Genomic DNA, 17,772 nt, shown 5'->3' on the forward strand with positions numbered 1-17,772 from the left:
GGACGTGGATGTAGCAAATACATCCAAAAACTCGTAAATGTTTTGCTGACGGCTTCTTTCCACTCCATGCTTCAATTGGAGTTTTATTTTCCACAGCCTTAGTGGGACATCGATTTAGCAAGTATACAGCCGTGTATACAGCTTCTGCCCAGAAACTGTTTGGAAGGCCTTTTTCATGTATCATAGTTTTGGCCATCTCCATGACTGTTCTGTTTTTACGTTCAGAGACACCGTTTTGTTCAGGAGCGTAACCAACTGTGAGTTGGCGGTTAACTCCTTCATCTTCACAGAATTTATTGAATTCTCTAGAGGTGTATTCCTTTCCTCTATCGCTTCTTAGTGTTTTTATGTAATGGCCACTTTTCTTTTCAACGAAAACTTTGAATTTCTTGAATATCGTGAAAACTTCTGATTTTTCACGCATGAAGTATACCCAGGTCATTCTAGAATAATCATCTATAAAGAGGATGAAGTACCTGGATTGGTTATGAGATGGAGTTCTCATTGGTCCACATACGTCAGTGTGTACCAATTCTAGAATACTCCTTGCTCTCCAAGCGTTATCACGAGGGAAAGGTTTTCGATGTTGCTTGCCCATCATACAGCTTTCACATGTATCAGTGATCTCCTCTATGCCAGGCAAGTCCCTCATCATATTTTTCTGTTGGAGAATTTTTAGTGCGTGAAAATTGAAGTGGCCAAATCTTCGATGCCATAGCCATGATTCTTCGACTTGAGCTTTCATGGCCGTGTCTCTGATGTAATGCCAACAAAGTGGAAAATTTCTATTTTCCATTTTGACTTCGGCAATTAATTTGTTATTATTTTTCTTGTCACGAATAACGCATGTCTCATCTTCAAAGTGTAAAGAGTAGCCATGCTCCATCATTTGGCCAACACTTAGCAAGTTACTTGCTAAGCTTGGAACTAGAAGAACATCCTTGACGGATCTCGTGCAGTTACTAGTTTGGACATCTATCGTACCTTTTCCTTTAGTGTCAACGAGTGCTCCATTCCCTAATTTGACACGGGACTTTACTGACGTGTTGATGCTGCTGAATAATTTCTCATCTCCGGTCATGTGGTTGCTACAGCCACTGTCGATGAACCAAATATCTTCCTTTTGTTCATTCGCAGCATGACACGCGTAGAATAGTTGATTATTGTTCTCCGGTGTATCTCCGTCTTCTTTCGTGTAGTTAGCTCGATGATTTTGTTTTAGACGACAATCTTTTTCTAAATGTCCAAATCTTTTGCAGTTATTACATTGTGGCTTTCCTTTGTGGAAACAATCTTTTTCCAGGTGGTTTGTCTTTTTACAAATACCACATGGAGGGTAGCTTTTTCTTCTCTGATCAAACCCGGTTTTGGGTTTTTCTCCTCCTCTTGATTTTTCTTCAAAAATTCTTTTCCCCTCACTGTTAGATTTTTGAGACCTCATTCTGAGTTTAGACTGAAAGGCACTTTCAAGTGAGTCATCACTTCGCCGGCTCAGTCTAGCCTCATATGCTTCTAGAGAGCCCATTAGTTCTATTACTGAAAGAGTCTCAATGTCTTTTGACTCTTCAATAGCAGTAACGACATGATCATATTTTTCAGGCATGCTAATAAGTATTTTTTCAACAATCCTTTTGTCGGTTATATAGTCTCCATAGGCTCTCATTTGATTTACTACTTCTTTGATTCTAGAGTAGTAATCTTTGACGGTCTCAAAATCTTTCATTTTTAAATTTTCAAAATCTCGCCTTAGGGTTAGTAGCTTGACGGATCTCACCTTGACACTTCCTTGAAATTCTTCTTGAAGAGTTTTCCACGCCTCCTTGGCTGTTGTAGCTCCCATGATACGTGGAAAAATAGATGGCGTCACGGCTTGTTGAATGTAGCCTAGGGCGGCAGCATTTCTCACAACATTTTTGTTGTGTTTTTCTTTTTGATCCGCAGGCAGAGTTTCGACATCTTTTGGAGTTGTGAACCCGACTTCGACAATATCCCACAAGCTTTGTGCTTGGAAATATGTCTTCATTCGGATACTCCAAAAGTCATAGTTGTCACCATCAAAGATAGGAACGGGAATATTGTATGCACCAACGGTAGTCATGGTGTATTTTTAGTAAACGCCCAACACGGCTCTTGATACCACTTGTTAGAATTGTTATGAGTTTTAGTTATTTATGTGATGCTTAAATATAGTTTAGATGTTAATTGATGATGAGGGGATTTAGAAGAGTTTGAATATGTGATGGACTAGATAGAAATAAACTTAGATTTTATTGATTGAAGTTGTTGATGTTGTTATTGTTACATCCATATGTTACAAGATGGCCATATTTATAGGCCTTCAAAGTCGGTTAGACTAATCTAGAAATTTCTAGTAATTAAACACTAACCAAATATCTAAATGATTCTAGATAATCCTAGTTAATTCTAACTTTTACTACAACTAATTTATTCTAGTAGTTTCTAGAAATACATTAATATTTCAACAACTTTTAGCAGTTGAGATTAATTTGATTTTATTGAATGATATTATCGAAAAGTATTTTATGGTAAATGCTGGTTGATTAGAGGATGTGTCTTTCTCGGCAAAGGTATATTTTCCTAGCCATTTTCCGTTCTTAGCAATTTTACTAATAAATTTTCTTGGTAAAGACTAAAAACCCTTTTTCCTAGTCAAATTTATTACCAAGAAATTCTGATATTCTCTTGTTTCTCATACTTTGTTCCTTGCCAAGACTTTTAGCGATAGAATATTTTCGGTAAAAAAATATTAAGTCGAAATAAAAGATTACTTTTACGCGAGATTTAAATTTCCTTCAAGCTAAAATGAGTATTTTTAACGGGAAATCTTGGTGGAATTTTTTTTCCTTGCAAACAAAAAAAGAGTATTTTAACGTGAGATTTTAGCGGTCAAATAAGTTATTTCAACTTCATTTTATTTGGAGATCGGTGATTTGTTTGATGTTTTTTTTCCTACCAGTTCCCTTTTATTGCATATAGCACCAATTACAATACAATTATAGAGTAGCTACTGTTGGATATGTTTCTTATTAGCTAAATGCCTAATTAAACTTGTGTTTTGTGTTTGTCACACATTGAAAAATATGAAAACCTAAGACCTAAGTGTGTTTATAAGTCTTGGATTGATAAATGTATTCAAAAAACTAATTGGATAGTAACTTTAACATATTAGTAGACTTTAGGCTGGTGTCAGATACACGGGAGTTTATAACATTATCAATATTAGATAAATAAATTTATTATATTTTAAAATTTAATTTACTATTTTTATTAATAAAAAACTAATCGATATATTAAAACTTTGAATTTTATATTAGAATAATTTTTTAGAAAAGTTTATTCATTGAAATTATGTTACTATGACATGACTAGTATTTATTTTTTAATTAGTTAGTTTTATATTTATAAGATAAAACGTATTATTAGGATATATATTAACTATTCTTCTATTAAATATATATAAGTTATTATTTTATTGGATATATGCTACTTATTATTCTTGATTTATTATATTGAAATTATTAAAGTGTAAATTTATGAGATATATATTAGTTATTATTTTATTGTATATGTATTAACTATTATTCTATTGGATATATATTAGCTATTAATTTTGATTTGTTATATTAGAGTTATTGGTTAAAAAATATAAATTTGTGATGCAAAACGAAAAAGTGTAAATTAAAGTCAAAATTGAAAATAAATTAACAAATAAAAATTGAGAGATATGATTGATTAATAAGTTATTAGAGATGTGATATATAATTTTGGCTTTTTAGCCATTGAAAGTTGAATGAGTTATTAAAAATATGTTAACTAAAATGTACGTATAGAATACTTGACTATTCAGTTATACAACATTTGAGAGTTTTATGCATTATTGATGCTTTCAATAAAGAGAAAAAAGCTACATTCTAAAGATTTGTTTGGAACTACCAGAAGTAAGTATATGTGAAATTTATATAGTTTTTTAGTTTCTATAAATTCTAAACATATGAATAGTTTTTTTTTTTATGTAAAGTTTACACATTACTTGGAATTATAAAGTTATATAGATTTATACTAGTTAATCATCCCGGGTTCAACTCGGGTAATTTAAATTTGGTTTGTTCTAACCGAGAAAATTTTTGATAATATTAGAAAAAAATCCGTATGAAAATTTGAGATGGATAAAGGAAGTAAAAATATAGGTGGGGAGAAAAAATGAAAGCAATAGGATAATAAAAAAAAAAATTATTATGTCATATTTTTTTAAAAGTTGTGCTAGCAAAAAAGTAAGGCTTGCCATTTCATCTTTTTTCTAAAATTAATTTTTGAAAACAATCTTGTTTTATTAATATCTTGTTTTATTAATATAAGAGATTTGTATTAGTGATTGAAATTTCCAGAAGATAATAGACTAATTGCATTAACTCTATATGAAAATTAATTAGTTAGCTTGTTGACTTCTTACATTTTTCCTAAAATTAGCACCTATAATACATTTATCAAACCGTTTCAAAACCACACAAGTAGTCACTCCTAACTTGAAAGTAACTTAGAGCATCAGTAGTGATGGGTTTATTTAGAGTTGTAACACTAATTTGTATGGAGAAGAAAAAATGACTTGTCATTTAGAGTTGTAACACTAATTTGTATGGGGCTAAACTTTGTATTGTAAATTAGTTAAATGGCAATAAAATGATAGAGTGGTTTATGCCACTCTAAACATTTGCATGAATTTGCTTAATGGGTTCGACACTTTCTATTATACCATAAATCTATAACCTTGAAAAGTTCTATGTGTTATCAAAAACTAGCCTAGGATCGGTGTAATACAAGATGAAGTTTAGTTTCTGGAAAATACTTAAACTTCGGTAAAAATAAAAAATAAAATGAATACTAAGGGTGATGGTGGTCGGCTTTGTGGACCGCCAGCCCTTCGTTATCAAATACACCAGGATATTTAAATTATATATTTTTTTATTTGTTAATGGAATGCTAATTTAAAGATAAAAAGTAATTGATTAAACTATTAACATTTGTTACTAACTAGGTGATACCCGTGCGTTGCACCGGGCTATCTGTTTTCTAATATAATTCATCGAAAATGAAATGCAATAAAAATAATCTTACCAAAAATAAATTTCATTAATTGAAAATCTAATTATTTATATATATAAAAAAAAGCATATTATGAACACCTGTAAAATGAATATACAATTATAAATTTTTTCTCTCTAAACTCTATAAGTCATCTCATTTCACTTCTTTATTTTTTTCGTTTTTCATTTTTGCCATTAATGGATGTCGTTACCAAAATTGTGTAATATCACGCCGTGAGACAACACGACTAACGTCTTCATTGGTCTTCTCATATGTACAATATTTTATCAGTACTCAACAGACATCAAATAATAACCACCAAATACTTTACAAGATTTCAAGAATCATGGTATAAAGTTTAAAGGATTAATCCATCCATCACTTTTTGATTCGACTTTCAATATACATGCGGTATAAACAAAAATTGAGCGCATTCATAATCTTTAAGGTTCCATATTTACCTTTTTGATCCTTGATAATATCTAAGCAAAAGACCTTGCAAAACTCTTTCAGCAATTTGTATAAAGAAAAGTAAGCTTATGATTATGTAAAGAAAAGCTTATGATTGTATAAAGAGAAATTTATGTTTGTAGATAGGTAAGCAAATTTAAATTCACCACATAAATTGTATATTAGTCGAACGTCAAATATATATATATATGTATGTAACGGGTTTTTTCTTTTCCGGATATCGTAAATGTATTTCAGGTACTCCACCAGTTAAGGAACCATACAATGTCATTCTAAATTTGAACTTCGAAATCATATGAAAGCGAATTATCAATTGACAATCAAAGACATAACTTCTTGAAAATCCATTTGTATAACTAACATTGTTCACAAAAGTAGCCACCGGCATAAGCTACTATATACAATCTCACCATCTATATTTTCATTGGCTTTCATTGAACATTGTTATACCTCTTGACAATTACTAACACAACTTGCTATCTTGAAAACACAGTCTCAGCTGATTATAAAAGAAATAATGTAGACACACATAATTGTGAGTGATAATACTTTTAGACCTAGTGGAGATTTTCAATGTTTCTAGTATCATAGTTTGTAGTGATATGTACAAACTATGAGTGATCAAGCAGGTAAATTTTTTATGAAACTAAATCAACGTATGAATATTCTTCGCAATAATAATCTAATAACAAATATTAAAATCATAATTAAAAAATCTTAATATAATAATAGTATTGATCTCTAAACCCATTGATTTGAAAATTCTTGATAATAATATGATAACCGAGATACATTAATATTAATACTAATAATAATAATAATATTACCCTAAGATAACGATAAATCGTCAATAAAACTGATTACCTACAATCATCACAAAAAGCCATTAAATTAGCCTGAAATCGGACGATCGTCATCTACCTATATCTTTACTTTCAAATATTGTATATTAAACAAAAGTTGTAAATAATAGTTTATTTATAAATCAAATACAAGAAATATTTGATGACATATGGTGCTAAAGTATTAAGGAAGATCAAATAAATAAAATATCTAGATAGGGGTGAAAGAAGAAAAGTAATGAAAAGATTGGTGTTTAGTTGTGATCATTCGGTCTTCATTCTATTTTCTTTTTCCAAATCCATACCCATACACATTTCATCATCATCATCATCTTCCATTTTCCATATGTACAACTCATAGAACCATAATCTTAAGGATATGAGAATACATCAACAACAGGAGAAAAGTAGTGGTGTTCAAGTAATCTCGATCCCATAATAATTCAAATAACAGAGATAAAGGATGACATCCTTAAATGACAGAAATTAATGGTAAATAGAACTATTACCTTAAGTCGACCATTAAACTTAAGAAAAAATAAAAATAATTTGTAGGGGGTGGGGGGCAGTATGTTGTATATGTATATATGCAACCTTAAACCCAATGATTTTCAATTTACCTAATTTGAAAATATTTCTACATTACTTAGAGTATAGTGATATTATTGTAAAAATTTAGTGGAATATCGATCATGATCACAACAAAAAGTGATCAATTTCACAAATAACAATTGTATTGATCACATTAATATTAATAACAATAGATAAGCATTATTGGGTGACCAAGATTCATGTAACACACGAACAATAACTTATTAGAAATTTTCAGTATATACTTTAATCAAAAACACATGAGTTAAGAAGCTAATAAAATTTAATCTTTAAACTCATGATAACATGATTATCCATTAATAATAATCTTAATAACAATAACATTTTAATCTGTCATAATATATTTAACAACAATAATCATTATATCGTTGTTATAATAATGATAATAATAATAATAATAATTGTTTTATTATTACAAAATAATACTAATAATAAGAATAATAAAAAATAATAATAATAGATGGTAAAGAAACATAAATCTATTTATTTTCTTTCTAGAATAACAATTGATTGGTAATTAATATCATAAGCATTTAAGTAATGTGGTTTTTTAAATTTAAAACAAAAGTTATTGTGGTTCAATTGTCAAATGTGATGGCTTGGTAACCTAAAGGTCATGAGTTTAATTCTCACTTGTAGCTTTTTTTTTATTAAAAGATGATTTAGTGGCTTATATACATGTTTAAGTGGACACTCCATATCATCTGATAAGTTGCATACGTGGCTGATGACTTGTCACCTAAATCGTTCTCGTGATGTCACATAAAAAAAAGCTGACATGACGGGCTCAGAGAGCATCACATAACCGCTTTCTTATTGCCTTTTATATATATATATATATATATAGAGAGATGATATTATATACAATCGTTTTTCTTCTTTAATTTATCTTGGGTATGTTTTGGTTACTTTTGGGTTTAGCTATGGTTAATGTTACATCTAATTTGATAGCTGTCTAGTTGTTTATAGTATTTGTATTCGGTTAAAAACCTTCTTTCTAAAATGAAAAAAATAAAATAAAATAAATACCACTCCAAGTTTTAATTAATAAGACATATGTACTACTCCTTTTCAAACAAGAAAATTTAGAACAAAACATAAAAAAGTAGAATTATTGATACTAAACGGTGAAACAATGAGGATGGGGTAGTACGTGGTGTTAGAGGTGAACAAAAACCGGTTTCTACCCAACCCGACCCGAAATCGAACCCGAACCGGTTTTTCGGTCAACGGAACCAAAACCGGTTTTGACCCAACCCGACCCGGTTTGAAACCGGTTTGGGGTCAGACTTTGACCAGTTATTGACCGGGTTTGACTCGGTTTTTTTGACCAAAAACTGAACCCGACCCGAACTCAACCCGGTTTCTAACCGAAAATAAAACCCGAAACCCAAACCGGTTTGTAACCGTCGGGTTGGGTCAAACTCGGTTGTTAACCAGTTTCGGGTTCGGTTTCGTTTTCGGGTTCGGGTTCCAACCCTGTTTTTTTGTACACCTCTACGTGGTGTTGACATCTTATATTAGCTATTTTTGTTTTTTTTGGCTTATGAGACATATCTTATATTAGCTATTTAAAATTACGGAAGTCTCATCATGTACCGTAAGGTCGGTGCCAACCCACCTCGTCGTGGATTGTTCGTGACTTAAGTAGGCTCGTAAAGGATGGTACCACCTCTTCCTTATCTTTGTCATGGAAGGCCTTGTCGTCAAAAGAAGAGATAAGACTATGGGGTGTGGGGTAGGGATAGGATTAATGAGTTATCTACCATATACATGGTCCGACCATGATATGAGTGATTTAGGGTATTCTCGGGGGAAGATATGGCATAACGTTGATATCATGGTCATACAATATATGCATTTTAGGTGGTCGCATAAGGCCTCCACATATCATGGGCCTCGAGTTTTTTCAACTTTCGGTCTTGAGTATCTTTATTTTGGACTTATATATGTTTATGATTTTAACTAGCACTTACAATAAACAAAATTTTTATGCCTAGTAAAGCCTCTTAACAATAGGTTTAATAACATATTATACAATACAGAGTCCGGATAAAAGAGGATAAAGGAAGGGAAGGGACTTGGTAGTGGCCTTACCATCTTATGATTAACTAGAGGGACAATCATGCAATGTGGAGGTTTTCTAGAATAACACGCTATTAATGGTAGGGGTGCAGATCGAAATGATGTTGGTGACGACGTTGATGGTTGGACCGGACAGGAAGGAAAAACAGTCAGGGTTCTTATTTATGGATGAGGTCTCATATTCTAATCTTTGCTCAAGCATTATTATTTTGTTTACAACTAAAAATATCTCAGGGTGATATTTGGGTTTATCAACTTCTTAGGGTCGAAATATAATGGTTTAAAATGCTTTAATCAGCAAGAGTAAAACCCTATACACATGTTCAAAAAAAAAAACCTATACGCATAAAACTATTCTTTCCATACTAAAGAAGAATAGAGAGATTCCGATAGCAATTAAATACAAACCAAAACAAAAAGAATTTTTAAAAACCTGACGCACATGAGTGAATAACATTTGCACACTTCAACTAACCCAATAGTAAGCCATGACTTCATCAAGACAAACCAACAAAGATCGTCCAAAGTTTCTCAAATTATTGTACTATTTTAAACAGATAAAACAAATGAATTTGAAGTCAAATCTTTTGATTCATAGACCACTTGTGATTTTGTGAGCAACTGAGCAATCAGTCTCCTGGCCATTAAGCGACTTTGGATGTGATTAATCGTACAGACTCAAAGCAAGACGCTTGCCCAAACTTTCCAAATTAGCTTAAACCTTGATGAAAGTTGATCATAACCTACTAAGAGTCTAAGAAAGACACAAATAGTGTACAGAAGGGGGTTTAACCTATGGGAACAAAGATAAATAACATTGATAAGATATCAACATATACAGATTACAGCACATCTACTTAGCCTACTATACTATCCAGCTTCCAATTATATTGTAATTAAATCAAGATTTGTCAAAAACTACAATCCCCGCCATTTTTTCCCTCCCACTTTTTTCTCCATATATAATCATTAAACCTCATACAACAAACCCGGCCCAAGCGCAACCCGAGACCACTTACTGAACTTCAGTGATAGTGTTTCGGTTCTGTACACACTTCAAAAACAACACTTCCTTTTTTCATATGCTAGAAAGAAGCTTCACTCCAAAAAGGCTTTGAGAGAAGTCCACCGTGTTCACTCATGCTTCCCTTTGATCTATAAAACAACGGCTTGCTCCGAACTGTCCTAAGAGGGCCTGACCTATTCCCGTGGCTGATGGGCAATGAGGCACCAAGCCCACCATCGAAACTTGAAGCTGAAAACGGTCTGTTTTCTAAATCTTCAAGTGGACCTGAGCTATAATCCATTGTTATGAATGAAGAAGCTTGACCAAAAGTCAACCGTGGGGTAGCACCGCCGCCTGCATTCCACCAGCTACTGTCGGAAGGGGCATGGTCCCCTTTGAAATCCGACTCGACCACTGAAGAGTCTCTTTGAGTAGAGTTGTCGGCACCTACTTCGTCTTTGTCGTTGTATATGAGCTTTAATGCTTGTACTACTTCACCCATGAAAGGTCTTTGAGTTACCTCGGGATGCACACACATTGAAGCTATTGCAGCCACCTTTGCCATGTCATCAAAGTCATACGTACCAAATAAAGTGGGATCTACTAACTGCTGTAGACCTTCTCTGGTAGTGAGAAGCGGACGGGCCCAGGTCACAAGGTTTTCTTCGCCAGGAGGCTGTGACATGTCAACTGGTTGTCTTCCAGATAGAAGCTCTAACAGCACAACACCGTAACTATAAACATCACTTTTGACTAGGAGGTGCCCCGTCATGGCATATTCAGGGGCGACATAACTGCAAATTGAATACACGTCAAGTATTTGTAAGATAAATCAGAATTTCTAAAAGGGGGCATTTTGAGCTATTAACTTGTCAATGGGTCAATTTGCTATAATTATCCCTAACAGGTCAATCAGGTAAGATCAGAGTATTAGCCACACAGAAAAGGGTCAAATCAGTAAAAAGTCATGCAAAGCATAATACCAAAGCATAAAACTTCCTAATTCATTTTAACTGTAAAGTTAGATTATTATTGAAACCCCAAATCAGAAGGTTTGATGCTGAGAATCTGAGCTTTTAAAAGAAACATAGTCGCTAGTTCAATGAACGTTGACAGTCAATGGCTCGTTAGTAAGCCCAAATGCATAGTTTAAAACCTTCATAGAGGGTCCCAATTAGATTTTCTTTATCAAGAGAAGAAATAGGTACTATTTCCATGTGTGCGAGTGTGTGCTAAAAAGTATATCCAGTTGGCACACATTCGAAAGAACACATACCCGAAAGTTCCCATTACACGCGTAGAAATATGACTGCTCCCTTCTGTAGCCTCTCTTGCTAACCCAAAATCTGATACCTTAGGAGTAAAATCATCTTCTAGTAAAACATTGCTAGCTTTAAAGTCACGATGAATTACACGTGGATTAGAATCTTCATGAAGATAAGCCAGCCCTCTTGCTGCACCAAGAGCGATTTTTAATCGAGCATCCCAGTCAAGTGGTCCTCGCTCCTTATCCACACCTGAGACATTAAAAGTTCCAAACATTCAGAGTTCTCAATCTCTTACATCAAATACTAGAGGTCAAACACGTGACATTATATAACTTAGCTAAAATAAAAACAGGTGGTAAGTAACTTAAGGTCCTAAATTACTTGCCGAAAAGGGAAAATGAAGTATCTTCATAAATTGTCACGGTAGTTTTAAAATCTTCTTTGATGGCGTTGGGTTTGCACAACTGGCCCTTTGCCCCGTATTCTAGAAGTACCAGTTTTGACCCAAACAGTGAAACCTGTTTGACATGTTACCCAACCCGCCCATTTTGACACCTCCATCATATAAAAGAAAGAATACACCACCATAGTCTATTTATGATACAGACAACACCAAAGTAGTTGTATGTACAGATTTAGATTATTATTACTGCAGTAATACTGAACAAAATCACATAAAAAAAGCATTTTTTATATATATCTTTAAAATATGGGGGGCCGGGGGATTCTACTCAAATCAACTTGCCTTAGTCCACTTTGACCCATTATCATCAAAAAGGTTTCATTTCAAGCTAAACCTGTTAATCCATTACCCAACCTGCATCTAACCACCTCTTACAAAAATATATAGATCATGTTAGGAGAATTGGCATACCATGCAAATGAGACTCAACGCTGCCATTTGGAACAACCTCGTAGACCAAGCAACGAGTACGTCCTTCAATGCATATACCAATGAGTTTAACAAGGTTACGATGATGCAACCGGCTTAGCATCTCAACTTCTGCAATGAACTCACGATCTCCATTTTGGTTATTATCTCTATTAAGCAATTTTACAGCGACCTCAGCTCCATCTTCCATGATTCCATGATAAACACAACCAAAGCCTCCTTCACCCAAGATTTTTTTTGAGCTGAATTTTTCAGTGGCCTTATCAAGCTCAGCTAAGGTAAATGTTTTCACAGAGAGAAGGGAAGTAGGCATGGCAGAGATGACAGAAAATGTGGAATTTGATGGATCACTTGATAACATTGTTCGAGGCCCTGGAAGAAAAATTCTTAGAAATCCAAAATAAGAATTTGAGACACTATGTCAAAACTAGAACTACAGTTAGAGAAATCACTCTCTCCAACAAGAATTACAAAATTAAAACTCAAAAAAGGCCATACAAAATCAAAAGAGAGTTGAGGTGGGCATTTCTTTCCAATTACTTATTAGGTGGTCGATTCAGGTTATGTTTAATCTATGCAGGGTCATGGAGGAAAAACTTAAAGACAACGAACCAAAAAGGTTGAAGCGAGTTGAACAGGTAGAAGTCGCCCAATGTACATTTATAATGCATTAAACCTCCTACATAGTTTTGTAATTTATCAATGTTTCTATTATACTAGTGACTTGTAGGAAAATCAATGTTTGAAAGTGTTTCGAATCAAGTAATCAACTCAGCCTGTCCTGTTTCAACCATGCCACAAATGACCCATTTTGATCCGTTACACAACCTACCCTTTTTGTCACCTCTAGAAGAAGTTTACAAGTGGTTTCAAATCAACCAGAAGCAAGAAAAACTAAAAAGTTAACCTAAATAAAGTAAGTCAAACTAAAAAAGCCAAATAAATCCAGCAGATTATACAGACTTACCACGCCTCTTGCTAGTTGGTGTTGTGAAAACAGGTCCAACAGCATTTGAGGATCTACCAACCTTCCTATACTTTATAAAAACAGAAACTGCTGCACAGCAAACAACCAAGAGTACTACTGCAGATAAAACAATTACAAAAATGGTTTTAGAGTTCATCTTCTGACTTTTTCCAACAAAGTTTGCAGTGATAGGAAATTGTCGGTTTCCAGGACTTCCATTTGGTCCACTCCCCGGGCGATCTCCATAAGGTGGTGAAGAAGGAAGCCCTGACGATAACTTCCACTAATTAGAAACTGTATATAAAACAAAAGAAAGACACAAGAAAATGGGTAAAATAAAGCTAAAGTTTTACCTGGGTAAGTTATATATACCACCTCATACTCTCCAAATAGGGTTCTATTTAAAGATAGTTTCTTCCGCCAAAATCTATCATAAGTGAGTAAAGCGGTAGTATTATCAAATTTCTCTCCCAGTGGGACTAAATTTATATCAACTGCTGTTTTTTCCTGATTTTGACTATCAGCACTAGCACCTGTTATAACCACTTGACTTTGTGTAAGGTATGTTCCCATTGCAATCTCAATCTCGAGTTCATTTACGACAGGAAAAACAGCATAAACAGATACTTGTAAAAGCAGCCTGACTTTCATTGGAAAAACACAACCACAAGGAGACCCAATGGGAGTTGAAGTGAGTGGTTCCGTACAAGTTTGTTCGCAGCCTATTAGATATTACAATTAAAACAATTATTGAAAAACGGGTGTAAAATGTTTGCGAAGCTATACGGAAAGTTTGCAGGTAACTATAATTAAAGTTGTATGCTAAGATTGCTAGTCACGTTACTCTATTGATTAGTTCTTTCTGTAATTTTATTCCTGGGTAAATACCAGGTAAATGTTTTAGCTTCTTTGTACAATTGCTGTCATAAATTTATTCTTCACGGTTCATTTCCCAAAATATTATTATATAAATATATAGTCTCGCATATATGATATATCAATCTTATATTGATTACTATTCAAAGACCTAATTCACAGCTATCACATTGTGTGAGCTATAGTGTGCTGCTTCAATATGAGATTTTTCTCCAAACACAATTTGCTGCTTCAATATGAGCTATAGTGTGCTGCTTCAATATTCAAAGACCTAAACACAATTTGCCCCTAAATTTATATTAATTCTGGTCTCTACAAGATGTTGTGTTGCCTATGAGTCGCACAATCAGTTTTAGGGCTTTTTTTCTAGCAATTATAAAATTACAATGCAGGGAAAGCACCATGCACCATATTTAACTTTATGGTTTTACGCCTTCTCCTGCACGTCATTACTACAACAGGGTTTTCCATGGTAAGAGATCATATCAATTGGTATGAAATAGATAATGATTATAAGTGAGCCCAAAAGAGAGAAAGTTGGAAATTAATAACCTAACTCTGTACATGTATGCCAAAAGTAATTAAAAATAACAATCTAGCAGTCCGCATAATTGGTTATAAAAACCAAGTGTCTTATAAAGAGAACAGTTTCCACTTAGGTAATAAACATCCAGCAAGTAGACCTTGGTCGACTGATAAATTAACTTAGATCGTCCCTCTTGTTCTTTTTTGTTCCTCTAGTGTCTTCTATGCTCTGTCAATGTCAATTATCAACCTAGATCTGTGATTGGTGCTTAATAATATTTTTACTGGTTCAGTGGTTCCAGACTTGCAATCGACAATTGCCTCTTCTAATACATTTTTGTTTACTCTGACCATCGCTACTAGTTAGATAGCGAGAATCAGATATGACAAATTGTAAATCATCATGGTTAATCGTTGTTTGTGGACAAACTTATCCAGATATATCATGTGGAATAACAATACTGATCAAATCTGTGTCAAAGATAGACATGAGAACTTGTACTATGGTATATAAGATTTCAAAAAGTTCCACAAGAGAAATAGAATATATTAGCCTTTTATACCATGAATATTGAATAAAATATTACGTATAAATGCACGCAAATTCTTCCATTTCCGCGTCCGGATGATATCTTAACATAAACTATATAAATAAATAAAAAGTGCTGTAAATTGAAATTTCAAACCAATACTTCTAGAACTGAACTTAAAATATGACCTACAGCATGATAATGTACAACCTAGATTGATATATGTACAACTTGCAGTGTAAGTATGTAACCCAATGGAACTCGGCTAACGTAAACCTTCAGTCCACTTATAAGATTTGACTTGCATAAATGACTACCGACTATCAGCTACATAAACCTACACTACATGTGCTGATTAAAAGCGTTAAAAGGATAAGACTCATGAAGTAAATGACTGAACCCTAATCAGAATCCACTTTAAATCACCATAATATTATCGTTGAGATGGTATTATACTATATGCTTTGGTAACTTTAACCTTGATTATTACTTTTCTTTTTTTATGTGAAAAGAGAGTGTACATTCATTAGCATGCGCGTGATTACAAAGGAATCTTCTTGGTATTTGGTTAGGTCACAACTAATTGCTGATAATACAAAACAATGTTCTCTTAATTGATACAAGTATATTTGTTTATGATTGATTCAGGATTCATAAGATCATAAACCTTGGTCTGATAAGGACAAAGTCAACAATTTTCATGATTCATCATTGTTATCATTAGAATGAATATGATAATGCATGATTGTCATTTATAATAACTTGCCGTAATGAATGACAAATAATAAATTTATAGTTGGAAAAAGAGAATAATTAATGAACACTTGCATACCTGTTAGAGGTGACGGAGACGGAGAAATTACATGAGTGATCTTCCCATGACGAAAATGATGACGATGCCGCCGCCGGCTGACAACAGCAGGAGCGGCAACAGGGCCTACATGTTTACATTTAAACTTTAGTAGAAAATTCAGCTACATAAATTTAAGTACACATTTAACTTGCAAGTACCTTGACTTGTAGGTGAAGGAGAAGGAGCTGGTTCAACTGAAGGCTCCAAAAAGGGCTCAGGCGGATGTACGTATGATGATATAGATGGAATAACAGAAGCACTCATTGACATGAACCTCACTGGAGACAAAAAAAAGGAAGGATATTTGTTTCAACAAAGCAAATCGAAACACTAAAGTTATTTACTAAAAACTGACAGAAAAAAATTCAGCATATATGAAACAGATATACAAAACTAATACTCGTAATATTTACAGGTTCAAATACTCTGTGATTCTTATAGGTTAGCCGCATATATGACGAAGTTATAAAATCCTACCTTTGAGATGCTCAAAACCATTTTTTCTCGCAAACATAGGTTGGTTTGGTAGTAGAGAAGGAGACAAGTTGATGTTCAGGAAAGAAACACCTGGAGAGAAAACTAAAAGTTCATAAATTTCGGCAATCAGGCAATATAGCACCATCATTGTTATGCAATGTAACAAGAAAGGAGATCAAAAGAATTAAATATATAAGTATATAGTCACAAAACACTACAAGATAATACAAAAATTCATTTCTCATCAAGATTGTTAAAATTATACTATAGCAATGCCGAAAGTCGTACTAAATTTACCAACCACAAAAACCTTCCTAACAAGTCTGGTACAGCAAATAAAGCACGAAATTGATAATCCCCTCATACAACAAAGTGACAAACATCAAAGCTTTACTTTTACGGCATTTACTTTATACAGCAAATCAAATTCTACTGTTGTTATAGAAAAGCCGAATCCAACTAGAATACAAAATTTCCAACTTAAGCAAGTTCCCACAAAACTTGTAAACTAAAGAATGTACGTTACACAATGACACAACCCATATGTTAAACCCTAATGGATCTTAGCTCACCAATACAATACAGTTCATCCATACAACCCAAACAAGTCAAAAACAATAACAACTTTGCCATATCAGTATATCACTCATCCAACTCTATTAGAAATCCAAATTAAACCGTCAAAGAATATTCCTCGAATATGCTAAACCCTAATTGACCCTTAGCCTTACTAACCTATATTCACTAATACTTACAACTAACAAAACATCTTATGTAAATACATATACACATATACATATACAAACAATATATATATATATACTAGATTACCGTAACAAACAGTAGGAGAGCTGAGAGAAAAAGGAAGAAGAAGAAACAGCAGCATTACAGCAGTTAACATTTTGTTGCTGTATAACAACATTCATTCACCATTGTAGTCAAAACAATATCTTCTTTATTTCCTTGTATTTTTTCATTTCCACCTTTTTCATTTTTAACTTAAATTAACTATATCATAAATTACTTCCACCGACAAAAAAAAAACTCCGTAAATTCCGTCAAACAATTAAAAAAAAATTATTTAACGTAAAAATTAAATTAATTTTCAACAATGTAGATCCACAAACTAAGCTTAACAACTCAGCTGTGTATAATATATATATGTTTGTATTTGTATGTATATATATATGTATGTATATATTGTGTATATAAAAAAAGTGAGATCTAGTGAGAGAGAGGAAATGGAAGTGTAAATTTTTAGGGTT

At 33.1% G+C, this 17,772-nt stretch overlaps 1 protein-coding gene across 1 annotated transcript; it reads right to left on the reverse strand.

Moving 5' to 3' along the window:
• Positions 1-9,900: 9,900 nt before the first annotated feature.
• On the reverse strand, positions 9,901-17,521 carry LOC122608262 (receptor-like serine/threonine-protein kinase ALE2). Its single transcript, XM_043781346.1, has 9 exons — positions 17,339-17,521; positions 16,508-16,597; positions 16,189-16,308; positions 16,010-16,114; positions 13,600-13,968; positions 13,247-13,513; positions 12,262-12,651; positions 11,396-11,636; positions 9,901-10,913 (listed from the first exon to the last, which is right to left on the reverse strand). The coding sequence occupies exons 1-9, from the start codon at positions 17,427-17,429 to the stop codon at positions 10,199-10,201; spliced, it is 2,388 nt and encodes a 795-aa protein (XP_043637281.1). The 5' UTR covers positions 17,430-17,521; the 3' UTR covers positions 9,901-10,198.
• Between the last annotated feature and the right edge of the window lie 251 nt (positions 17,522-17,772).

The sequence above is a fragment of the Erigeron canadensis genome, chromosome 7, assembly GCF_010389155.1.
Source record: "Erigeron canadensis isolate Cc75 chromosome 7, C_canadensis_v1, whole genome shotgun sequence".
NCBI classification, from domain to species: domain Eukaryota; kingdom Viridiplantae; phylum Streptophyta; class Magnoliopsida; order Asterales; family Asteraceae; genus Erigeron; species Erigeron canadensis.

Coding starts and splice junctions, on each gene's coding strand:
- LOC122608262 (XM_043781346.1), bottom strand. CDS start 17,429: ATGTTGTTATACAGCAACAAAATGTTAACTGCTGTAATGCTGCTGTTT. Junction 13,514..13,599: donor GGTATATATAACTTACCCAG/GTAAAACTTTAG, acceptor AGTTATCGTCAG/GGCTTCCTTCTTCACCACCT. Junction 11,637..12,261: donor CGTTGAGTCTCATTTGCATG/GTATGCCAATTC, acceptor TTAATGTCTCAG/GTGTGGATAAGGAGCGAGGA.